This window comes from Eretmochelys imbricata, chromosome 22, assembly GCF_965152235.1.
Source record: "Eretmochelys imbricata isolate rEreImb1 chromosome 22, rEreImb1.hap1, whole genome shotgun sequence".
Taxonomy (NCBI): domain Eukaryota; kingdom Metazoa; phylum Chordata; order Testudines; family Cheloniidae; genus Eretmochelys; species Eretmochelys imbricata.
This window is the reverse complement of record NC_135593.1, coordinates 13,379,100-13,405,705: the sequence shown is the minus strand read 5'-3', so window position 1 is coordinate 13,405,705 and position 26,606 is coordinate 13,379,100. Positions and strand designations below refer to the sequence as shown.

General features: G+C 45.3%; 1 protein-coding gene across 4 annotated transcripts in view; it reads left to right on the top strand.

Annotated features, from left to right (window-relative positions):
- GRIK4 (glutamate ionotropic receptor kainate type subunit 4) overlaps positions 1–26,606 on the top strand; it is a 201,892-nt gene that overhangs the window by 62,673 nt on the left and 112,613 nt on the right. For all 4 annotated transcript variants that reach the window (XM_077839813.1, XM_077839814.1, XM_077839812.1 and 1 more), the window contains exon 2: positions 16,933–17,097. In XM_077839813.1, the coding sequence (XP_077695939.1) occupies positions 16,933–17,097 (165 nt within the window). The remainder of the gene's footprint in view (positions 1–16,932; positions 17,098–26,606) is intronic.

Here is a 26,606-nt window from a genome sequence, read left to right as displayed (position 1 = left end):
GAGGCCTGTGCCACCTTCTGGAATACAAGCTGAGCCAGATCCTTCTCCCGGCTTTCCAAGGTTCCCTTTTCGTTTGTGCTCAGGCTCGCAATCACTGGGCATCTGTGGCTGCCGTCGGTGTTCTCATGAAGGTGGGCAAAAGCAAGCGGGATTTAACTATCTGAACCACAAATTTATTTAACTAATCAGCTCAAATGTTGGCTTTTTTATAACATAAACCGCAGCCTTTGGATAACTCTATTCTTTAAGCTTATCATTGTGAACCTGATCCGGTTCCTCGATGGATTAATGTAACTAATTCAATATCCTCTCTAAGAAGCATCGTCATAAACTACAGGGGATGTAATTCACTTATGAGAACCTCCACTCAACCTCTGCTTTACAAGACAAGTCTGACTGGTTTTGTTATTTCTCATTCATGAACGGGAGTAGGTCTCAGTTCCAGTCTAATCCCACCATTCTGTTCCACCTTACAGCCTGGTTATCTTCTGGTACCTCTCTCATGCTTAATTCTTGAGTTGTTCAGTCTCCTGAGTTATGTTTCTTTGTGTTTCTTTCATCTTCTTCACTAACACTTTCCACTGTGGTTTTTAATTTACTTTATACAATTTATTTTTCCTGCCTCTTGGGTTCTTTTCTATTTTTTCCCTGTTTCTGTTCATCATCTTTAAACCTCTTTCTCTCACGCTTTCCCTCTTTTCTCTCTCAGATAGATCCAGCAGAATCAATATGAAGTGCCCACCCAAAGGTCCGACAAAAATTGTTTGTGTAGCAAAGTGAACGACATTGTACTGGAAACCTCATGGTAGTCTTAAGAAGGATGTTTGCCAGTGGTTAGAGCACAAGCTTGTAACATGGGAGATCTGGGTTCAGTTCCCTGCTCTGCTACAGATTGACTGTGTGATCTTAGGTAAGTCAATTAGTTTCTCTGGGCCTCAGTTCCCCACCTGTACAAGGGTGATAAAAGCACTGCACTGCCTCACAGGGATATCATGAGGATAAATACATTAAAGCCTTTGAGTTACTCAGATATTACAATGATGGGAACCATTTCTCCTGAGGGCATTCAGCACCAAAAAATTAAAAATTCTGCACACAATATTTTAAAATTCTGCAAGTTTTATTTGTCAGTAAATAAATGCAGAAGCTCCAGCATGGCAGTGGGGAATACAGGCCACTGGCTGCACGAAGGTGGGTGATCACCCTGTAGCCCCCTCCCCGCGACCTCCAGAACATGGACTCGGTGGCAAGGCTGCACCCGACCCTGACACAGCACAAGGCCTGGGCCTGTCCCAAAAACACGCTGGGGCCCTGCCCCTCTGTGCCAGGTGCACCAGGTGTGGGGCAGGCAGGCTCACCCAGGCATGATCCAAGTGTGGAGGGGCTCAGTGTGGAGGGATCCAGGTGTGGGGTGAGATGATTCTGTGTGGGACAATCTGTGTGCAGGCAGCTCACCGGGGGGGTCTAGGTGTGGGGGGATCTGGATGCACAGAGGCTCGTGGGGGGGGGCTCCAGGTGCAGGGGCTTTGAGGTGAAGGTGGTTGAGGCTCAGCGGAGGGGTCTGGGTGCTGGGAGAGTGGGACTTGGTGGGGTGGGGGTCTGGGTGCAGCTAGCCGGAGGTCAGTGACGTGGGGGCCTGGCTGTGGAGGCTCGGGGTGGTGCAGGGTGTGGGGCATCAGAGTGAGGGTTTGAGTGCAGGGAGCTCAGTGGGGGTGGTCTGGGTGAAAGGTTGGGGGTCCAGATTCAGGGGGTCTGGGTGCAGGGGGGATCCAGATGCAGGGGTTGAGGTTCAGTGGGGTGGGGTTCGGGATGTACGGGGTGAGGCTTGGCGGGGGTGTCTGGGTATGGGAGGTCCGGATGGATGGGAGTTGGGTGGATGTGGAGCAGCTCCCTGTACAGAGACCTGTCCCCCCACAGCTGAGGAGCAAAGGGGGGAGGAACGGGGGAGGATGCTGAGCTTCTCATAACTGGAGGGAGGTTTCTGGGGGTGGGTGTGACACTCAGCCACTCCTTGCAGGAGAAGGGGCAGTCCTGTCCACTCCTACCTCCAGCCCATCGAAGACTAGCAGCTGATCTTGGCTCAGGGTAGGAGTCACTGGCTGGGGTATCCCCAGCCCTACAGTGATTTACCTCTCCGCCAGCTGCTCTGGGTGCTTGAAATGATGAACTTGCTCTGCTAAAGAGTAGCACATGACTGCTCTTGCAGCTTCCCTTTGCTTCCCTGTCAGAAAGTCATTTTTCTGCTGGGGAAGCAAAGAAATCTGCGGGGGACGTGAATTCTGTGCATGCACAGTGGTGCAGAATTCCCCCAGGAGTAAACCATGTAGGTGCCTAAGATGTGTTGTTGTGTTTTGTGGTTAAGGCTCAGGACTGGGTATCAGGAAATTTGGGATCTAATCTCCGCTATGTGATCTTGTGTGAGTCATTTAGCTCAAATTATCAGAAGTGACCATGTATTTTGGGTACCCAACTGAGACACTTAGGGCCTGATTTCTGAGAACAGTTGAGCACCAGAGGCTTCTCTTGACTTCATCTCGCGTAGTAGGTAGTCAGCTCCGTGCAACTGGCCAGAGATGGCTCAAGTTAAGTGGCTACTTTTGACAATTTTAGCCTAAACCTTGATGTGCTTAGTTAACCCATCTCTAAAACGGAGATAATGCTGTTGGCCACTGTCAGAAGACAGGATATTGAGCTAGATGGACCATTGGCCTGACCCAGTCTGGCTGTTCTTATGTTCTCACAAGATAGTTGTGAGGCTTCATGTATTGACTGTAAACTGCAGTGAGATCCCTGGATGGAAGGCACTGTAACATTGTCAAGTATTTTAAAAATGACAGGTGGGTGCCTGATAGAAGGGATTATTAGTGCAGTCTTCTCTGCCTGCCTGTCCAACCATCTCCCGATGATGTATAATTGGGTGCACATATTTTCTCTCACACATGCTTGTTACTCCTTTTTGTTTTTCACTGCACTTCCCACGCATTGTGTATTCTCAAAGCCATAGAGAGTCTCAGTTTCCCTAGGCACTGTAGAAGATGCATGGACCAATTAGAGGTGTCCCGGGACCGGTGCCCAAATAAGAGTGTGCACGCATATTACCTCTGTGGATCCCAAACTGAGACAAGGGTGGTAACGTGAGTGCAGCAGCTCTACGGAGCGAGCTCAGAGCAGTCTTTCTGTGGCTGAGAGGGGCGAAAAAGAATGGAACAAGTGCTAATCTGGGGTCGAATGGAAGCTGCGCTTTGCATCCCTTGCATCAGTTTGAAAAAGTAACAGAGAGCCTAATTCTCCCCCATTAATGCAGGGTCACTCTCTCTGTAAGCAGCAAACAGACACAGAAACTGGGACGGGTGCAACAAGCCCTTTTGCAACTAAGAGGGTTGCAAGGGAATGAAACCATTTTAAAAGGGTCCAGAGGAAAGGATCCCTGACTTGTTTCTCCTGTGGGAGCAAAGAATAATTAGCAAAAACTCAATTAACACCGCCCACCAGAGAGAAGGGAGTAAGATGTTAAAACAATCTGTTAAATTCCTGGGGACTAGGTAAGAAGGAAAGGATGAACAGACTGAGGGAAATTGGATCTGAAAGGTTTCCACCACTGGTAGAGCGACTCTTTAGCATCTCATTTTGATGTAGCTCAGCGGGGACCGTTGTTTTTTCCGATTGCAAAGCAAAGAGATGAAAGTGATCCTGAGGTGCATCAGCCAGTGCTCTGGTCTCACTGTTCCAAATTCAATAAAGCACCTTCGTGCAGTTTAATTAATATGTCTGGGGCTTTTGTGATGTGGGTGAAGTGGGCGGTGGGTTACCTGCCACCTCTTCTCTCATGTTTTTCTGCTCCCCTTCACTGTCCTGAAATGAACTCCCTCGTTATCATTCTTCCATGTTTTCATAATCACCTCCTACTCTTAAAACTCCCTCTCTTTTCTCTTGCACCAAGCATCCTCTGCCTAGACATTTGAATGGTGCTCAGCCACCTGGCAGCTGCACATTCAACTCTCTCCCTAAAACACCTGACTCCTGGAGGCTTTCCTATTACAATCCATCAAAGTCATCTTCACCACTTAGAGACCGGGCTGTTTCTGAAGTGCATTGCCTGTGTCTGAATTAAACCATAAATTCCTTAGTGCAGGGGCTGATTCTTTATCTGTGTTCAGTATGGTGCTGTGCAAGCATATCATTCGTGCATTCATTTCCTTGCTCCGCTGCTGACTCACTGGGTGACCTTGGATGGGTCATAGATTCCTAGGCCAGAAGGGACCATTGTGATCATGTAGTCTGACCTCCTGTATAACACAGGCCAGAGACCTGCGCCAAAATAATTCCCAGAGCAGATCTTTTAGAACAACTTCCAATCCTGATTTTAAAAGTGTCAGTGAGGGAGAATCCACTGGGACTCTTGGCAAATTGTTTCAGTGATTACTTACTCTGACTCTTAACCTTTTTATGCCTTATTTCCCGCTGGAATTGGTCAAGCTTCAACTTTCAGCCATTGGATCGTGTTCTACCTTTCTCGGCTAGATTAAAGAGCCCAATATTAAATGTTTGTCCCCCATATAGACTGTAATCAAGTTACTCCTTAACCTCTTTGTTAAACTAAATAGGTTGTGCTCCTTGAGTCTATCATTATATGTCATGTTTTCTAATCCTTTAATCATTCTTGTGGATCTTCTCAGAACCTTCTCCAATTTATCAACAGCCTTCTTGAATTGTGGGCACCAGAACCAAACACAGTATTCCTGCAGGGATTGCACCAGTGCCAAATACAAAGGCAAAATAACCTCTTGACTCCTACTCAGAATCACCCTCTTCATACATCCCAGGGTTATATTATCTGTCTTGGCCACAGCGTGACACTGGGAGTTCATGTTCTGCTGATTATCCACCATGACCCCCAATTCTGTTTCAGACTCACTGCTTCCCAGGATAGAGTCCCCCATCCCGTAAGTGTGGCCAGCATTCTTTGTTCTGAGAAGTGTACATTTACATTTAGCCATATTAGAATGCATATTGTTTGCTTTTGTCCAGTTTACCAAGCGATCTAGATTGCTCTGAATCATTGACCAGTTTAGGTGTCATCTGTAAATGTTATCAGTTCACCTCCCTGTGCCTCTGTTTTGCCATCTGTAAAATGGGGCTAATAAAGCTCATCTCCCTTCCCCCCCCCATTTTGGAAAGCACTTTAAGGTCTGTGGGTGGAAGGTGCTTCATAAGTATTAAGTAATAGTGGTAGTGTTGTTAATAACCAAAAAGGAAGCATGGTCTTGTCAGTAAGATGCTGGACAGGGGATCAGGAGACTTCTTTGGTTCAATTACTGGCTCTGCCACACACATCCTTTGTGATCTTGGGCAAATCACTTCGCCTCCTTGTGCCTCAGTTTCCCCCTCTATGATACAGAGACGATAATCCTTTCACACATCCCTTATCTGCTTATTCAGGACAGGGACTGTCTTTAACTATGCATATGTACAGAACCTAGCACAATGAGGCCCCAATCTCTGTTAGGTCCTTCAGCTGTTATGGCTAGGTGGTGAATATCCAGAAGCTCTCCCCATTGGAGAAAGCACGAAATCTTCCCTATTCTTTTCCTCTTCTCACCTTGATATTGCAGATATGTCTGAGGCTATTTGCTCTCCCTATATATGCAATTAATCAGTTAGCTGTGGCAAGCTTGGAAATATGAGTCTAGCACCTCTGCACGCCGGTCTCTCAATTCAAGCCATGCAACCTCTGCAATGCATTGGTGACTGCCAATCTGAAACAACTCAGCAAGGATGCTGTTTAGTAATATTCAAGTCCCAGTGTCCATCAAAGGAGGGAAGCAAGTGTTGAAGAAAGAGTAAAATGACTGTACAGGCCAGATGCAGAGATCTTGCAGTACATGCTAAAAAGGATATGGGCCCCACTCCCTGCTTACTTAAGAGCTGATTCAAAACCCATTGAAGTAAATGGAAAGACACCCATTGATGCTGGATCAGGCCCCTAATCTCTTAAATCTTGAAGGAAGGCTCAATCTGGGAGAGTTACAGCAGTGTCAACATTAGAAGCATTGATCTTGTCACAACACTTCTTTCCAAAGCATTTTACAGACTTAACCTCATACTTCACCAGTAAAATGCAGCCACCTCTGGGGTGAAACACTGTAGCCATTCAGGAATGTTTTATGCCATTTTAGAAAAGGAAGTGTAGATATCAGTTGGAACTAAGGTGAAGGGTGGAGGGAGAGATAGAGAGACCAAAATGCAGTTATCTTAGATTTAAACCAGGACAAATACATTTATATCTCCTGCCTTTGGTGGGGAGGTGCTGTGGACCCTTTAAGTGAGCATGTGTGATTAGGGTCTTGGTTATAAGACTTAACTGAAAACTGCACCCTTCAGCAGGCGTTCACTAGCACCACTATTTGGAGCAATCTGGACACTCCTTGGGAGATGGATTTAACAGGCTGAATCTTCTTAGTTAGTGTAATCTGAGCAGTCTGTGAGGTGAAGTGTCGTGGATGCGGGAGGGTCACTTAGGGCACTGTGGGTGATCTCTCTGCAAAACCCAGCTGCTGCTGGCTGTCTTTCGAATGCAGAATCCAACAGCTGAAACACACAGCGGGCCTCTCACGTCCATCATTGCTGCTATAAACCCTGACAGGCTCCTCCTAGCTTGTCTTTAAAGACCTAGAATCTTTAAATATTATTTCTTGCTTCCTTGGTTTTTGTCTTGCAAGGTCTTGGGAGTTTGTTGAGCTATATCTCCCCCAACCCCATGTTCAAATTCTCCACTGACTTCATTAAGCTCTTACTCTCCTCCTGGTCTTGCCTAGTTAGCTCGTCTTGTCAGGGTTTTTAGTGCTATCCTTGTAACAACCGCAGCTGCTGGTGGTCACCCGAGACCATGAAACAGGCAGGCTTCCTCTTAAAGCCCAGCTCAACTCAACAATATTGAAACAAAAGATCCCAGAAACACAATTCCAGCTACAAAGACCTCAAGACTTCGGAGGCGGGGGAAAGGAGGATCCAGGTTCTGAATTTGAATTTCCTAGTTGGTTCCTATGTTGATGATGGACTGAAGCAACCCTAAAGAGCAGAACGGTCTCCTGCTTCCACGCTGCGCTTTGGGGCAGCAGAAGATACCAAAACATGGATCCACAATTTCCTTCTTATCTTTAATGAAAGCTAGAGATAAGCCACACTGACTCAAATCAAATGACTACCCAGCTCTCCCACCCTAGAACTTCGCCCATTTTGTGGGGGAACAGTTCTGAAATCCTCTGTATGTCCGGGCTCTGGTTTCTTTCCTGCGGGATACAAGTCTGTTGATTTCGCTCCTATCCTGCAGTGGGCAGCCTGGGGCCCCTTCATTCTATCTCCTGCTATTTCTGCCCAGGACCGAAGAGGCTGGTGATTTGTAAGGGTTCCAGCCCAGTTTTGCTGTTGCCATGTTAATCCCCTCGCAGGGGCACCTCAGCTGAGAAAAGGTTTCAGTCTCCAAATCTCATTTTTGTGTGGCAGCGTTTGCAAGTCACCTGAGGTAGAGTCAGAGGAAGGAGCAAGGAACGTGGGTTCATTGTGAACGGGTTTGGTCTCAAACTATCAAACAGCTGCTCCACAGACCCCGCCTCTGCAACTTTTACAACTTGCAGGATCTCATGGCACCTTTCTGATGCTGTCTCGGAGGCCGCCACAGCAGGGTGGCCCGCAGGTATTCACCATCGGAATGGATGACGTCTCTGACCAGCGGGGTAGATGGCAGGGTCTAAACTGGATCCCTCCGGATGTGGATTCTTGGTACTATCCAGTCTGGGACTGCTCAGAATAGATGGAGAGGACCTCCTTGTCTGATCTCATGGCCTGTTCTGCTCATGATCAGGGTGCCTTGGATAGTGCCTTCCCCTCACAGTCCTAGCAGCTTATTCCTTGCCTTAATATGCCTCCTATATGTCCGCGCACCATCCTATACCCACAAGCATCCAGGGGAGGTTGAGCTATTTACTTATCCTTCTCCCAACACTTCTGCCTCAATTTTGGACTGCTCCCCACATATCTCTGGGGCCTACACAGGTTTTCCCAGTTCCCAAGCTACATGATTACTGAAACCAAATTGGAGCTTTGCCACAGTTTGGCATTTTTTGCATCTGGGGTGGAACCTTGTCTTCCTTGACATCAATGCGTTTTGCCATTGACTTCGGTGGAGCCAAGATTTCATGTCTGGCATCTACAAGAGACAGAGTACTCTGAGCCAATGTTTCTGTTTCGCAGACTCATCTCTGGTTCCAACAGACTGTTGCTGTTTCATGCTAGTGCAGCCAGCTGACCGCCTTGTCCCCAAAAATCTGTATTCTGCAAAGCAGGCAATCTCTCTCGGAAGACCAGGATCTTGTCTCATTAGAGTGTTTGTTCCCACCCGTGAAGCGAAGGGCAGGGGAGTGAGCGCGGAAGAGACAAGACCCATCTTCCAGGCACCTGCCCTCAGAATGAGAGCCTGAATGTTTTCCTGTTTCAACTGTGAAAGGGTTTTGTGGTGGTTCTGCGGGAGCAGGCAAGGCTGAATGGGGCTGATCCAGCTTCTCTTGAGTGCCACTGAGAAGTTCACCCTTGAGCGACTCAAACTAACCCCTCGTAGGGTACAGTGGCCTGTGACTGTCTTGTCTCAGTGGCAGGCGGTTAGGGCTTCTGGGGAAGAGATACCACTCCTCTCCGTGCAACGAGAGCTGCTTTACCGGAGATTACAGCATGCATCTGCCCGTGCAAAGGAGGAAATAGCATCCAGTAACCTGGCAACGTTCTTCCTCAGATGGACCATGTTTACCTAGGCACAAAGATAAGACTTTCCCATAGTTGTCTGGTAGACATGTGGCATTTGAGTATTAATATACCCCCCCAACCCACATAGTCCGCATCTTTCGCAGGCCCACCAGGGACGTAGGACAGAGCTGGAATCCATTGTTTGCCATCCTAGGCAATTTTGGGCAGCTGTTCGCATAGCTATTTTTTGTCATTGTTTAATGCACACAAAGCAATTATTAAGAAAGAGAAAGAGATGCTACATTTCAAGCTGTGGCAACGCAAAGGCCCTGTGCTGGGTTATTGTTTCTCGCCTCCTCTCCCTCATTCTCTCTCTCTCCTGAATTCAACTCTCTCTCTCATAAAGGAGAGGGAAGCTCCATTTAAATGCAGATTTCAGATGTTGGCCGAAAGCAATAAATAGCCCTCTGCTGTGCTGATCTGATGAGCGCTCTCAAGTCTGGTGTTGAAGGAGAGACTCTGAAGCTTGGGTATCTTTTTTTTTTTTTCAATGAGACTAAAATGGAAACACAAATGCAGCTGTTTCCCCACTGGAGTTCTACTTGACAGACCTGTAATGAGGGAGTTTGTAAATTTCTCACAGTTTACTGAATTGACAGCCTGAAGGGCTGATATTGTAACCAGCTGAGGGGAAATTCACAAAATAAGCAAACCTAACCCCAAAATTGGAATTACCGCTTTATCCGAACAATTTTAGGTTACGAGACCGATTAAATTGTGAGCAGGTAAAATCAGGTGGTAATAGCAACGCAGCGGGCCTATGATCTGTGCACGAAGTGCAGAGAAGAACAGGAAAGAGGTGTGGGAGGACTTGAGGACGATTCTCATTGCAGAGCTATTTTCTGTGGCAGAGCATTACTGCTTGTGTGTTGGAATGGGGCTCTTGGCATTTCAAAGGGGATAACACGTTTCTGAGAATTGGAACCGCCCAGGATGCTTAAATTGGCTCCAATGCTAAAGAGCTAGCTACATTAAACCGCATTCTTTTGATCATTTGTCAGGGCAGGATTGAAAACCCAGGATTCTGACAGGTTTCAGAGTAGCAGCCGTGTTAGTCTGTATTCGCAAAAAGAAAAGGAGGACTTGTGGCACCTTAGAGACGATCCAATTTATTTCAGCTCACTTCAGCTCACTTCATCGGATGCATTCGATGTACTCCTTTTCTTCCAGGATTCTGAGTTCAGTTTAAGTGCTAGCACGCATCTGGATTGAACTTAGCTGTTCTGCATTATTTGTGTTGAACTCAGGATACAACTTCAGTTTTGAGCTTACAAATCGTCTTTGGAACATACAAGGGGTTGGACATAAATACAAAAAATATGAAGTACATATTAGATGTATGAGTGGTATGCACCTTGAAAATACCTTGGCTAAATGGACCTCTTGACCCCAGAGTACTGGACTTTAGGAAGTGAAGTCCTTTCCTCAAGTCCACGCTTCCATAACATTGCATATTCAAGACCATAACTTGGAAATAACAGTTGCTTTTGATTGATTGTCGGCTGTCAGTGTATTCCCAATGGTACGAAAGCCATCTTAAGAGATTTAACGGCACTTAATAAACTTAACTGGGAAAGGTCAACAAACAGTGTTGTTGCAGCAGTATATAAACTTTCCAGTACCATCTGTTCCCTGTTGTTGTTGTAAAATGGCACTTCATTAGATCTTGGTTGGATCATGAATTAAGTAGTGATATGTAATAAACATGCAATAGTCTCATCTCTTTGCTTACGTTTTAATACTGTTCACAGAGTAAAAGCACAAGGGGAGTGGATGGTTCAGAGGAATAGAATGCAGAGCTTTTAGCCTCCTGGGCACTGGTTAAATCTAAGGCAGCAGGAGATGAAATTAATTGCTGTCTGAAAATTGGCTGATGGTCTTTATAGGGTGAGTTGGTCAGTCTCAGCACGGCTCCAAGCGGACAGCTCTCCGTGTCACAAAAACAACCCGGACTGTTGGAACTAACTGGTCCTCATGTTGGCAGGGTCAGCAGAACGGACAGGGGTTGACCGAATCAGGGAGAATGAATGCTTCTCTTTTTCCTAGAGGAATTTCTTCAAGAGTAGGGGAGAGAAGTTGGAGGAGGGTGGTGCTCTTGCTCCTGTGCTATGGTTAGTGTGAAAACACTACAGTAAAACCTCTCACATTGAGTGTTTTCAGGCTTCAGAGTAGCAGCCGTGTTAGTCTGTATTCGCAAAAAGAAAAGGAGTACTTGTGGCACCTTAGAGACTAACCAATTTATTTGAGCATAAGCTTTCGTGAGCTACAGCTCACTTCATCGGATGCATTCAGTAGTTTGCCCTCTGTTTAAAACGAATCCTGTGTGTGTTCGTGGGATCAGGGTCTTATACCCTGGAATAATCACTCAAGGGCTGTAGTAGAAGCCACCATCTCTTGGGAGATTGCTAGAAACACTAGAAAACATGCTGTAGAAACACTCTTCGTTGGTGGACAGCTTGCATCAGGGGTTTGCAGACATTTGCAGCAGTGTACATTCAACTCTTAATCTAGACATGTATTTGGTGGACACATCCCCTCCCATTCATCCCCCTGACAATGAGAGCAATCACTCACACGGAAAGGTAGGTGAGGAATGTACTGACTGTATTTTTAGCTGTTGTTCTCGTGCACTTTAGCAGCTGGATAAAAGGAGGAGGAGGAATATGATCAGCCATCTCTCTAATGACCAGGTGAGCTAATAAATGAAGTGTTTATGGCCCAATTTGCAAGAGTTCACTAATTTGGAGGGCCCTGTTTAAGATTAGAGATGGTTGAAAATTTACTGTTGGAAAAAACTTTTTCAAGAGAAGATGTGCTGGGGGGTGGGGTGTGTTGTAAATTTCTGCCAAACCTCTTTTTTTAATGGAATTTTTTTGGAAGGTGGGGGGAACTGCTGCGGGTGGGGGAACGAAAACCAAAACTATATTTTTGGCAGCTGAAATGTGAACAATTGACCCAACCGTTTTATAGGTTTCAGATTAAATGTTTCAGGGTTTGGCAACTCTGGGGGAGGGGGTTATGTAAACCCTAAAAAGTTTTCAGAAGAGTTTAAACTAAAACTTTATCCATCTTCAAAATTTCCCGCAAGAACCAAAACCGTTTCCTGACCAGCTCTGCTTGAGATACTTTGGGGCTTATTTGCAGAAGCCCTGAGCAGCTACAGCTCCTACTGACTCCAATAGAAACGGGTGCTGCTAAGTAGCACTGAAATCCCAAATGGTTTTAAGTCAAGCCCACAAACAAGTGGCCACTTCTGAAGGTTGCCCATGATTCTATAACAGGAAAGCCCTGAAAGGTCTAAGGAGGAGATATTTATTATGACTGGGAGAGAAGCCGTGAAGCCATTCTGTGGCTAATGAAGTTCAAAGTATTGGTGTAAATTTTTCAGGATTAAGATTTACTTGATGCATCTCTCCATATTTTACAGACGGGACTAGATGAAAGTGAATTTAAATAAGGACTTTAGTCTGCACTTAATGATGCTGCTATTAGACTAGATTTGGCAATGTGTCCCCAGACATAAAGTTTTAAAATCAACCTTTTAAAATATTAAATTAATCTTTTGGTCTGCTAGATGGAATGATAAATAAAGCTCAGTTCATCCTCGTTACCGAGTCAGATTCATGAGCTGGCTTAATATTGGTACAAATGTATTAGTCTCACAGTAAGCATGCGGATGTGCAAAAACTAGAGACACAAAATTACAAGCCCTGCAGGGAATTAGGAATCTGCCACAGATATTTGAAGGAACTGGCAACTTTGTATAGGTGCCCCTTCTGCCTTCTGGAATCAGAACTCCTTAGCTGTGTGTCCTAGTTCCTTTAGCTCAAAGAGCTAGGATCTTGTGCTTTTGGAGAAAGAGGAACTGAGTTCTTTCCCCACTGCTGCAATGAAGATCTAAGTGGAGCATAATTTGAAGTATAGTGAACATAAGAAGGGCCATACTGGGTCAGACCAAAGGTCCATATAGCCCAGTATCCTGTCCGCCGACAGTGGCCAATGCCAGGTGCCCCAGAGGGAGTGAACCTAACAGATAATGATCAAGTGATCTCTCTCCTGCCATCCTGATAGCTGTCAAGTGAGATGATCCAAGTTCTTTCCCTGTTCCCCACCTGAAGTTACAGGAAACCAGACTGTTCAGTATACCATTCCAGGTGAAGTCCTAGACGACCGACCATGTTTGCTGGAGCTTCGTAGACCACTGTCTACTTTGGTTGCTAGGTTTAGTCATGGTGTGCTGAGAGTTATTTCAGTAAGTAGAATTGGGATTGATTTGACTCCTTAAACAGAGAGGCAATTCTGACGACCAGCTTTAGTGACTGGGGACATAATGAGCCGTAATATTTTTTCCCATCAACCCCAGATCTAGTAGGATGATGGAATCTAGGAGGTACCTGATACCCACTCTCTATTCCTGCTGTCAGAGGGGGATAAGAGATGTTGGCAGTCTCTGCAGACTGGGGTCCTAGGAAGGTGCTTATGTTCCCTGTGCTTAAGGCTGGCTCTGACTTTCTGCAATTTGCTGTGTGCTGGTGGGCCATTTTCTTTCCTCTCACACATGTGTTCTCAATGCAAGGTGCAAAGTTCAAGTGCATTCAGATTGAGACTTTATGGAAATAGAAGCAAGCCACAAAGTTCAGATCTCAGCTTCTGAGGTCTTGGGATCTGGAGGTACAGTGGTTGATTTGGGCCTTCTCTATGCTGTGGTGATGGAAGAAGGGGAGTGAAAGGAAGCCAAGAAAAAGTAAGTTGACCATTGGCTTTTTGGGGTGCTTTCCCTCACTCGCACACTCCTGGATGTTTTATCATTTAAAATAGCTATTAACAACTTTCAAAAATCCTGTAGTCAGAGTTCCTGGCCTTAGAAGAAAGTGCAACCTCCTCCAGTCACATAGCGAGATAAAGATTGACTGCACATGCTTTGCAGATAACGATGGTGCTTGTATGTAAGCAGAGCAGAAGAACTGGTGTTGCCTGAAGGACTGAATACTCGCCAAGACATCTGTACAGGGAGATCCATCTTACAAGAATAGCTGCCACGTGTTTCCTTACTGGAAGCTGGATGGATTTAACGCCCTGAAAACTGGAGCAAAACGAGACGAGAAGGTCCCTTAGTGGATCTATCTATCCCCCTCCCCCCACCCATCTGTCTTTCATCTGTCCCCATACACACCCATCTGTCTGTCTCACTGATACACATTCCCGTCGTATCCAAGTACCTATAGTATGGACAATACAAAGTGCAGACACCAATGTGTGCATCTACTCAATGAACTGATTTAATTTCTAACCAGTCTCTGTAATGTTTTCTTTCTTTCTCATTCATTCCCGGTACAAACTATAACACGGCCAGGCAAATTTCTTAGGTGACCTAAAAAAATAAACAAATGGAACTGACTGGAAATCTCAACATGTCATGTCCCTTTTATACTCTGCTCCTTGTACTTCAAGCTAAGTGCTGGCCCCGAATGACTGATGGCTTTACAGCTGCCATTGCAAGGTCTGACTTGTCTTCCACTAGCCCGTGTCATATAGAAGCCCAGCTACCAAGCCGACATTTGAGCACGACATGTTGTTTTATTGTAAACGCCAGACGGGAGGGGAAGTGGATGTGGGGGGTGGGAAAACCTGGTAATGCAAAGATGATTCTGCTTGTCAGCTGCCCAAACGCTCCAGAAACACATCCTTAATAGCCCCGATGATGCAGCCACTTCGCTTGTTTTAAAATCACAACAAGCTTTCGCTGCGGGTGAAATGTGCCAGACTGGAGCGCTTCTCATTAGAGGCGACCGGATCACTGTGAACTTTATTTATCTATCTATTTATTTCTCACCAGCTTGCCTGGTGCAGCATTGGCTGGCTCTCATTCTGGGGCTCTCAAACTGACCTCGGGACACTCCTGAATAACTGAGCGGGAGGAGGGAGGTGCGCAATATCCGGCTTATTTCTCTCACCTGCTTTCCATCCATGGGTGTGCCTCGCCTTTCATTGCAGTGGAAGTTTTATCCCTTAATGGAGGGGAAGGAGGGGGCTTGCTGCCTTTTAGAGCCATGGCCTGAACCTGGAGCTGTGTGAAATGAAACCCCAAATCCCAGGGGCCCAGTTGGGGTTTCCTTATAAACTCTCAGCGTAGGCCAGGTTGGTCAAAATGTTGCCTCAGGTTTCCAAGCCTTTGGAATGAACCTGGGTGACAGTGGTATAGGTCCGGGTTGTGGCTGTGGGGGCTAGGTGGGGTGGGGTACAGCTGAGGAACACGGGAGTGCCAGCATTATGCCTTCCATAGATTGAAATTTCATGGAGAGGAGCTCAGAAGCGGTGCAGCTACCTCCTGCATGGGTCTCCTTGTACGCCCAGGCCAACCACAATTTGATCCTTGTGTGTTTATCCCAGAATCATGTCTAGTTCTCAGCCCCTCAGGGGGTCTCAGCTTGAAACATCTGGCGAATGGAGCATCAGGAGGAAACTTTCCCGGGGGGCAGGTTATTCCCTAACTGCCTGCCACAGGATTTTTGCACCTTCCCTTTAAACAGTTGGTGCAGACCCCTGGAGACAGAATAGCGGGCTAGATGAATCATGGGTTCGATCTAGTATTGCAGTTCTTGTGACTGATGACAGAGATACCATCACCTGGCTCAAATGGCAGCTTCTTGGGATGACTTTGTGATCTTTTGGTCCCAGCTGGGAGTTTCTCTTTTTGCCGAGCCCACTGGTTTTCAACCTTTTTGCGGATCCCTAAACATTCTTGAATGGAGGTGCAAACCCCTTTAGAAATCCGAGACATAGTCTGTGGACCCCCCCCAAGGATCTGCAGACCACAGGTTAAAAACTGCTGGCCCTCGCCGACATCTTCCTTTAACTTCCCATATGCCCTCTGCGTGTCGGCTCTCTTGCTTTCCCCCTCTGCTGTTAGAGCAGCACTGTGCTTCAGGTTACAGCCAATTTGCTTGATTTCATCTGTCAGTTCTTTCGCCAAAAAAAGCTGCAGCAAAGTGATGCATTTCAAAGCTTGAACGAGGCCCCCAGTTGCTGTAGCTAGTGTTTTGTGTGTGTGAGAGAGAGAGATTTACACCCACATAACTCTGTTTTGGTGGATGTGATGCTGTTATAAAACCAGTGTGAGGGAGATAAGCATCGGGCCCTTTCTTATTCACATACCGAAAAACGATGCTCTCTCCCCAGCTAAGATTTAATAGTTAAGCCCTGCATGAGCTCTGTTATTAACAAGACTCAGAAAACCCTACTGCAGAAATTTTACTAACACACTGTGAAGTATTTAGATTAATGCTGCTAAACGCCAATCTATTTTTACCTTCTAGAAACAAACAAACACAAAGTGCACGATGATCTCCCCCGCGTAGGATGGATTTGAATAGGCAGATGGTTTTACACTGCGCCTTGATGGACAGCAAATTTGGGCCCAGGAGATAAGATCAAGAATCAAGTGCCGTCTGTTGAAAAATATTTCTCCCATCACTCCCACACGGGCCCACTTGCTTCCGGAAATATCCAGATTGTGAGAGCTGATTTGCTGGTGTTAGCACAGCATAGAGACTTTGTTAAATGAACGAACAAAGTCCATTGTGTGCGTGGGTTTGTGTGTGTGAGAGAATGTCATAAATCTCAGCAAATCATAATTGTTCTGGTCATTAATACAAATCTTGGACCTGCCCCTGCCCATGGATCCAAGTACACAACACGCTACTGTATGCTTTGTACTAGGGTAGCATCTTGGGCTCTCAGTCAAGGAGGAGGGTCCTACAGTGCTAGGCACTGCACAGACAGGTAACAAAGCTCGGCTTCTGAGAGCTCACAATGTACGTGTGAGAGGGGACGAAACAGACAGAGAGGGTGAGGGTGGGTGAGGTGACGGTAAAACAAACAGAGCTTAGCGGAAATGCGCGTAGCTCACCCTATGCCTATGCAAGGCCTGATGACAGTACAAGACTTTAGCGGGTCTGTGCCTGGGTGCAGGTTTCAGTTTGCCTGGATCCAGCTGCAAGATTGGGGCCTTATTTATTGATATAATTATCTAGGTGGTTCATGCGCTATTGAAAACCAGCTTTTCAAACTGGCCAGTAAAATTTGCCAGGATAGTCGGACCGATTTCCGTTGCTGACCTTTCACCTTGTTTCCTAGCTGCCATTTTGGATGACCCGATGGAGTGCAGCAGAGGGGAGAGGCTGTCTATTACTCTAGCGAAGAACCGTATTAACCGTGCACCAGAGCGAGCGGGGAAAGCCAAAGTGGAGGTGGACATTTTTGAGCTGCTGAGAGACAGCGAATATGAGACAGCTGAAACCAGTACGTACATCGCAATGTCACCATTCCTTTCTTTGCCTGTGTGTCTCTAAGTGCCTCTCTTACAAGGAGAGGCTGAGAGAACTGTGGTTATTTAGTCTGCAGAAGAGAAGAGTGAGGGGGGATTTGATAGCAGCCTTCAACTACCTGAAGGGGGCCTCCAAAGAGGATGGATCTAGACTGTTCTCAGTGGTGGCAGGTGACAGAACAAGGAGCAACGGTCTCAAGTTGCAGTGGGGGAGGTCAAGGTTGGATATTAGGAAACACTATTTCACTAGGAGGGGGGTGAAGCAGTGGAATGGGTTACCTAAGGAGGTGGTGGAATCTCCATCCTTAGAGGTTTTTAAGGCCCGGCTTGACAAAGCCCTGGCTGGGATGATTTAGTTGGGGATTGGTCCTGCTTTGAGCAGGGGGTTGGACTAGATGACCTCCTGAGGTCCCTTCCAACCCTGATATTCTATGATTCTCTACAACAGCATTGCAGGTGTCCAGTGGGTGGGTTCTGCAGAAGTTTCCTACTGAGTGTGATGCCCAGTTTGGTGAATAGTCTCATTATAATCTAGTGGGGCCGCTCACTGTAGTAAACACTACTCTGCCACGAGCACTGGGAAGATCAAAACCCCATGTTCGGACACTGAATGGCTCTCTAGCTTTGATAGTGTCTTAAAGGCACAGGTTTGTCACAGCTCCCTGAGTGAAGTAGGGCATAGGAGCAGGGTAGTCTTCCGTTTTAAAGGTTTCAGAGTAACAGCCGTGTTAGTCTGTATTCGCAAAAAGAAAAGGAGGACTTGTGGCACCTTAGAGACCAACCAATTTATTTGAGCATAAGCTTTTTCGTGCATCCGATGAAGTGAGCTGTAGCTCACGAAAGCTTATGGTCAAATAAATTGGTTAGTCTCTAAGGTGCCACAAGTCCTCCTTTTCTTTTTCCTTTTTAAAAGTTGGTCTACCCTCTAGTGGTGCTCACAAGCTATTTAAAGGGGTATTACCCTTTCCTCAGACACCTCATCATCATGCTGCTAAAGTGTCATGGCCTGCCACGTTGCTCCGTATACGAGGGGATGTCTACACATACCACACCGCCACTGCAGCGTGTCTGGTAAAGGCGCTCTATGCCAGTGGGCAAGAGCTCTCCCATCCGCATAATAAAACCACCTCCGTGAAGAGAAGAAGCTGTGCTGGGACATAGTGCTGTGCACAAGAGCGCTTATGTCGGTGTGACTTACGTCGCTCAGAGGGGCAGTTTATTCACACCCCTGAGCTACATGCGTGAGGCCAGCATAGGCTGTGGTGTAGATGTAGCCTGAAATTCACATGCGTACAAAATTTCCACTGCAGAACTTCTAACAGGGCAGGTCTACACTGGAAAATTAGATCAACCCAGCTACATCACTCAGGAGGGTGAAAAATCCACACCCCTGAAGGACGTAGTTCAGCCCACTGAACTCCCCACTGTAGGCAGTTCTAGGTGGATGGACCTAGCGACAGCTTCTCAGGGAGGTGGATTAACAGGGGATTGGTCCTGGTTTGAGCAGGGGGTTGGACTAGATGACCTCCTGAGGTCCCTTCTAACCCTGATATTCTATGATTCTACAGCGATGGGTTGCTGTAATGAGCGTCTACACTGAAGCTGTGCCACTGTAGCGTTTTAAGTGTGGACATAATCTACTTAAGGCATGTCTAGGCTTGGAAAAGAAATAGGGTTTTACAACGTGTTAGCTAAAATTTCTCAGTTGACACATTCTTAAACTCAACTTAGTGCTTGGTGTCACGCAGAGACAAACATGGTAGCTGGTCCAGCATCTTAAGACACCAATGTATTTGTTTACACTAGGTGCTAAGTAATTTTTTTAAACTGTGGTATGTTGTGTGTTAAAACTCTTGAGCTGTTTTCCTGGAGGAAATTTACACCCTATATTGCTGTCAGCTTCCCTAATATAGATTAATCTCTGTCTAGATGTGCCCTGAAGGTTTGTGGCTTTAGATACCAGCTTTTCACAACCCCATCCAAGACTTAAAAGCTGGCTTTATTTTTATTTTTTTTTAACACTGAAGAGTGTTAAGTCAGATGTCACCTAAGTCCTTTGGTTATTTGTGGTCCTCCCATCTCCTCCCAGCCCTGCCAAAATTCCCCAAACCTATAGTGACTGCCCCTTCCAGAAACATCCTCTGGAATTCAATAGTGTATGATTACCTTCCAATAGAATTTTTTTTTAAGTTTAACCCACAGAATCATTGAAATGCATGGCTGGAAGAGACATCAAGAAGTCATCTAGTGCAGACCACAACAATGAGGCAGAATTAATTATACCTAAACCACCTGTCATAAATATAAAGGGAAGGGTAAACACCTTTAAAATCCCTCCTGGCCAGAGGAAAAACCCTTTCACCTGTAAAGGGTTAAGAAGCTAGGATAACCTCGCTGGCATCTGACCACAATGACCAATGAGGAAACAAGATACTTTCAAAGCTGGAAGGGGGGAGAAAAAAAGGGTCTGGGTCTGTCTGTGTGATGCTTTGGCCAGGGACAGAACAGGAATGGAGTCTTAGAACTTAGTAAGTAATCTAGCTAGATATGCATTAGATTCTGTTTTCTTTAAGTGGCTGAGAAAATAAGCTGTGCTGAATGGAATGGATATTCCTGTTTTTGTGTCTTTTTGTAACTTAAGGTTTTGCCTAGAGGGATTCTCTATGTTTTGAATCTAATTACCCTGTAAGGTATTTACCATCCTGATTTTACAGAGGTGATTCTTTTTACTTTTTCTTCTATTAAAATTCTTCTTTTAAGAAACTGAATGTTTTTTCATTGTTCTTAAGATCCAAGGGTTTGGGTCTGTGGTCACCTATGCAAATTGGTGAGGATTTTTATCAAACCTTCCCCAGAAAAAAAGGGGGTAAGATTTGTGAGGATTCTGGGGGGAAAGACGTTTCCAAACGAACTCTTTCTCAGTAACCAGTGTTAGACGTTTGGTGGTGGCAGCGAAAGTCCAAGGGCAAAAGGTAAAATAGTTTGTACCTTGGGGAAGTTTTGACCTAAGCTGGTAAAAGTAAACTTAGGAGGTTTTCATGCAGGTCCCCACATCTGTATCCTAGCTTTCAGAGTGGGGAAGGAACCGTGACACCATCCCTGACAGGTATTTGTCTAATCTGTTCTTAAAAACCTCCAATGACAGGGGTTCCACAACGTCCCTAGGTAACCCGTTCCAGTGCTTACTTATCCTTAGAGATAGATAGGTTTTCCTAATATCTAACCTAAATCTCCTTTGCTGCAAAATAAGCCAATTACTTTATGTCCAACTCTCAGTGGACATGGAGAACAATTGATCACCGTCCTTGTTATAAAACAACCTTCCCTCCCACGCCCTCCTCCCAGTCTTCTCTTTTCGAGCATAGTATAGCAAGGCTGTAATTCTCCTCTACCAGTTGGTTTTAAAAGCCCATAGAAAGTATGTGAAATTACATAGAGACACAAGATGGGTGAGGTAATATCTTTTATTAGACCAACTTCTGTTGGTGAGAAAGAGAAGTTTTCAAGCTATGCAGAGCTCCTTGTCAGCTCAAAAGTTTGTTTCTTTCACCAGCAGAAGTTGATCCACTAAAAGATATTATCTCACCCACCTTGTCTCTCTAGTATCCTGGGACCCACATGGCTACAGCAACACTGCAAACATAAAATTATGTAGGTTTTTAGAGCAATTTCTATGCAATCCTATTCAAAGACTACAGAACCCTATTCGTTTCATCTCTGTTTAGTTCTGTAGGGCTTTCCCATAAGGGTGAGACTGTAGGATGTTAAAAGTGGGCATTGGCTGGACATCTTCAGTAACTACTTTTCATAACCTTTGGCCTTGATTCCTGCATGGTACGGAGACCCCTCCGTGGCCAGACTGTTTAATGGGAGTTCTGATGCTCATCACTGTACATGTGACATCAAGAGTCTGCTCCTTGATTCCCCAAACAGGCGCCTATGTTGTTCATGGAGTCGTTTCTCTGCATTGGGTAAATACCGTACAGGTCAGGAAATACTTGCATTTCTATTGGTACATCTGAGCCCATCACCCATGAGACAGGTAGGCTAAAAACTTCAGGGCATATTTACATTACAGCCACTACAGTGGCACAGCTAGGGGCTGCAGCAGCAATTGCTCTAGTGTCATAGACACTTCCTAGGTCAACAGAAGGGCTTTTTCCATCTATGCAGATAATCCATCCCCTCAAGGTGGGTGGAAGAATTCTTCTGTTGACCTAGTCACATCCACACTGCAGGGTTAGGTCAGCCTAAGTACAGTACTCACTGTGTGAATTTTTTCACAGACCTGGGCGACGTAGCTAGGTTAATCTAATTTTTAAGCATAGACCCGGCCTCGCATACGGCATCTGAGAGACCATTTGAAGCAGTAATCCTCTGCCTCTGCCTGTTGATCACTTTAGGATCCTGTATATAATCCTTTTTCTGGTCCTCATGTCTGATGAGTGTCATGCTCATTCTGTTTTATTCCCCCCATCCCCAGGCAGAGCTAGTAAGTAGAGCATCATTTGTGGGAGGGCTTCCTAACCTGCTTCATAGTGGGCAGAGAGAAGAGGAGTGCTGAGCAAACAGCCCTGGCTGTGTGGGTGTTACCAGGGTCCATTTCCCATTTGGACTCCCTGGCAAGTGTGTCCCACTCCAGAATACAGCCCATGTCCTTCCAGCAGCCCTTAGTAGGAGAGGAAATGAGAATGGTGCATTGTTTCCCTTGATTCTTTGTTCTGTGCACTCATTGTGTCATGTGTTTGAATTGCATGGAAGCATTTTCTATTCCCCTTTTTTTTGTTTAACACAAACCTCCTCCATGTAGCACTGTTTGTGTTATTTAACCTCTGCCAGATAACAGGCAGGGTTTGCAAGGTGGCCAAATTTAACATGGTAAAAATCTTGCAGCCGATTCCCCTCTCCCTTACACCAGTGTACATTTAACAAGAGCTGGTTGGAAATTTTCTGACTGGAAAATTTTTCTGTTGGAAATGCCAGTTCGCCAGAAGTGAAATGTTTTGTGGAAACATGTCAAGTTTGACGACATTTCATTTTGGAAGAAAAAAACAGAATGGAGCATCCTGATGAGGTGACAATGTTCCATTTCAACCTTTTCAGAGAAAAACGCTTTGAATTCCTATTTTGCAATGACTTGTCTTTTCATTTTTTAAAATTCTGAAACATATAGTGTAATATAAAAGTGAAATCAGAACAATATGTTCAGTTTTATTTCATTTAACCCAAAATTATTATTGTTCAGAATTTTGTTTCTCAGGAAATGTCAGTTTTTTCATTTGTTTTTGTTCTGTTTCAGAATTTAAAAAAAAATTTTTTTTAAATTGTGGAATCTCCCACAAAACAGAAAATCCAGTACCTGCACAGCTCTGTGATTAATGTCAATAAAGACAGGTTTCAGAGTAGCAGCCGTGTTAGTCTGTATTCGCAAAAAGAAAAGGAGGACTTGTGGCACCTTAGAGACTAACAAATTGATTTGAGGATAAGCTTTCGTGAGCTACAACTCACTTCGTCGGATGCATCCGACGACGTGAGCTGTAGCTCAGAAAGCTTATGCTCAAAACAATTTGTTAGTCTCTAAGGTGCCACAAGTACTCCTTTTCTTAACGACAATAAAGTTATTCATGATTTACATGAATGTTAGAGGAGAACCAGGCCCTTTAGAGTTAAGGATTGCCTGGCTTTTTGAATATCTGACTTCTCAACTTTAATATGATGCTAATGCTGTCATTGCATTTAATATTAATAAAAGTAGCTTAGATGTTTTACCATATCACAGCAAAAATTTTAATATTCTTTAATATTGTTCTCAGATTTCACGCTTTTTGAATTGCTCCTAAACATCACAGTTAAGATATGTAGCTGACTGATTCTAGGAATGTTGCTATTGCATCTGAAAAATGACATTTTGTTTCACAGATGATTAACGGTTTGAAAGAAGAAAGGCTTTTGTGGGTTTCTTTTCATTTTATTTTAAAACTATTTTTCTTTTCTTTTTTTTTTAGGTTGAGTGAGGTATTTTAATGCATATGGCTACAAATATGCCATTCCTAGAACAGATAGAAAAAGAACAGGTCTTAATCAAATTCATGCATGGTTTGCCACTGCTGCTTTATATCTAAAGGGAAGCAAATGTATCAACTTGTTCTTGTAAGGAAAGCATCTGTAAATTGCTATGGTTTGAAGTAAGCCTGCAGTAAAAGGGTTATGGATGGGGCAGTTTTGTCATTACAGGTAAAGCCTGCTTTTCTCAGTGTGTTTGACTGTTCAAATCTCTTTATGAAGATCCAAAATGGGCTGTTTAATCACATCTTTATCTAAACCACCTTCTCTTGAGGTCCAGGAAAGGACTGTTTTTCTACTTATCAATCTGTCTCCTGTGATCTAATGCATCTTCTAAGAATCTTCCTTCTGCTCATCCAAACACCTAGAGGCAGTTCAGCCACTAACATGACCAACAGGGGGATTTCTGGCTTTAATGTACACACAAAAATAATATTTCTACATGCATAGCTGATGCTTCCATAGTAGTAGCCATGCCATGTTGTGCTCTTAACCCGTCAGATTTCACAAGCTAAACAGGGCTGGGCCAGGTCAGTAATAAGATGTGGGAATATGCAGGATGCTGCAGGAAATAGCGTTGGCAATTTCAGTAAGCGGTGGTCTCACTTGGAGGTAACACCCTCGTATTCCACTGGGGTCATTGCATTGCTGGAAGTGTCGTCTTTCAGAAGAGAAACAAGGCTTAGCCATTTGTGGGCAATAAAGATCCCACAATGCTTTTCACAAGAGCTCAGATGTTAGACCCCCCACCAAATTCCAGCTAGGGTAATTGCATTTGTAACCCCCTTGTGTAGTTTCATTTGGATTCAATATTCTTCTTTACTTTGGGGAGTCCGTGTGGCACCTTATAGACGAACAAATTTTATTTGGGCATAATCTTTCATGGGCTAAAACCCACTTCATCTGTCCCATATTGTTTTGAAGGGTTGCTATGTGTTGCCTACTAGCTGCCACAGTCTTCACCTGAGGTGGATGCACTTAACTGGTGCGTGAAATGCTTTCTATAGTGACAGAGTTTATGTATGAATATACAAATTGCTTGGAGATCCTTAGAGATGAAAGCCACCATCTTTATTAACTAGCTATATGTATCTAATCTGAACTCTGTTATGTTTTTTATTTATAGAAATCGTTACTTGCTCAGACATTCATTTAAAATGTATCTTGCAGTTTGTCTGAACTTGCGCACCCATGCTCGTTTCTTAGCTTTCGTATAAAGGCCCTGATTCAGGAAAGCACATAAACATCTGTGTCACAGAGTGGGATAGGTCTGTATCAAATTATATTATGCAGTATGCATTGAATGCATATCTAAACTTGCCTGAGGGCAACCTATTGAAATGCATTCCAGACAGGTGCCTTACCTGGGAAAAGGGATTGACACCTAGTTGAAGGACTATCACAGGGAAGCCATCAAGGTGGGAATCTGGGGCCATCAACTTTGAATGACTCTCCACCACTGGCTCTCTCCTGTGGAACCATATTTTTTCTACAGAGGGGCCAGGGTGACTTGGGGAGGGAGCTGGAGCATCCCAGTGAAGCACACAGAGGAGAGGCAGAGGTCTGTCTGGCTAAGAACTGGGTGCTGCTCTGTGAGGGAGGGACTCTGCCTAGCCTGAACCTCTTGCAAACCTTGGGCTCACAAGAAAAGGTGAGATCAGCTCAAGTGAGGGGAGCCTCTCAGGACTTCAGCTTTGTTTCCAAGATCTTTAACTCTTGAGTGCTTGAAGAGTTAGGTGTGTGTGGTTAAGAAATCCCTCTGCTAAGCCTGTGTTCCATGCTTTCCTGCCATGTTGTCCCCAAAGGGGCTAACCTAGAAGCTTGGGGTGGCCAAAACTTAGTTGGAGCTCTGGGGAATGTGTGTAAGTGCCTGAGAGGAAGGGTCTTGGAAGGTCTCAGACACTGATTTTGTGCCCTATTTTGTGCCCAGAGCTAGAAATAGTGACTAGACTCTACCTGCACCTAGCTGGCTTAAAAACATATGGGACCCAGTGCCTGGGTCTACTCTGAACAGACTGGGGACCATACAGTGGGGTACAGGCCAGGTTGTAACAACCAGCTTAACTTCAAGCATCTATTTAAGTGCATCGCTAAATCAGGGTTATGGTGTACAAAGTTTTGAAATCTTGAGACCTGGTGTCTAGCAGAGACATAACCAGTCCCAGCCCCTGGATCCACCACTTCTGAAATTTTGAGAAGTTCAGCTACAAAACAGCATTGGAATATTGTGGCTCCAGCTGACCTAATCTCTCGGTATCACCAGGCTCTCCAAAAGAACATGCCCCACGGAACATGCTGTCATCCCCGGATACAATGGGGTGAGTTACAGCGTTAAGGAACAAGTTGAAATTTTTGGCATTTCCTAGAGGAGGATGGTTTCAGCCGGAGCCTCAACGCTGGTTGTGATTGAATCCACAATTGTCCAGCCTGTACCACTGATTATTTCAGCATGCATGTTCCCAGGCGTTCACATATGACAGCAGCTTCGACACCACAGGGATGGGTGTTGTGACAAAGTGGGATTTTTTGGTAATATTTGTATGAATCCTAAGTGTCTCTCAGCTTTCCCCCCATATTTTGCATTGCTACCCAGTGGGGGAAACAGGATTAAGTTTGCTCTCAGGGAAGACTAAGAGACATAGGGGTGTGAGGGCCACCTAGCTGTCTGAGCAGACTGAATGGGTCATTTAAAAAAAAAAACCTGGCCAAGGTGACCCATATCAATGGAAAATCTGAGAAGACATTGGAAAGCCCAGTCACCAGGACATTGCCACTGAGCAACCAATGGCCCAGGGGGAGGACAATTATCCTGACTCTCAGCAAGGAAGCAGAGCAGAGATCCCAGCTCTAGAGCAAAGGACTGAAAGGTATGAGGTAGGAGTATGGCACTTGGCTTCTGGAAGAAGCTGGGAGCTCTCTCATCTGGGAACTGACTCAGGAAGAAAGTCAGAGGGAGAGACAGCCTGAAAATGGAGTTCGCTGGTGAATTGCTGTGGATTGACCAGAATGGACAGTGCTTAAACTTTTATGTCTCTGTGCTAACCTAAGGACACCCAGTGCTGGGTTCCACTCGATTATTAAACCCTACTGTTTTGAGAACCACTGGTTGAGTGTCATTGCAAGTATTGGGGGAGGTGCATTAGTCCCTGGACAGTGTACAAGTCTCTGAGCAGGAGTCCATTTCCGCTGGACAGGCTGAGCAGTGAGGCTGATCCTGAAGGAAGAGTCTGACTTCTTGGGGATCTGGCGCATCGAAGGGTTTCCTCCAAGAGACTGTTCCAAAGCTGGGCTTGGGGAGGGGCATAGTATTGGTAACACAGGTGAAGATTGGCCCAGATCTTGGACTGTCAGCAGACCTATACCAATTCATACCACCTGAGAATCTGGCCTGGAGAGTCTAGTGTCTAAACAATATCCATCA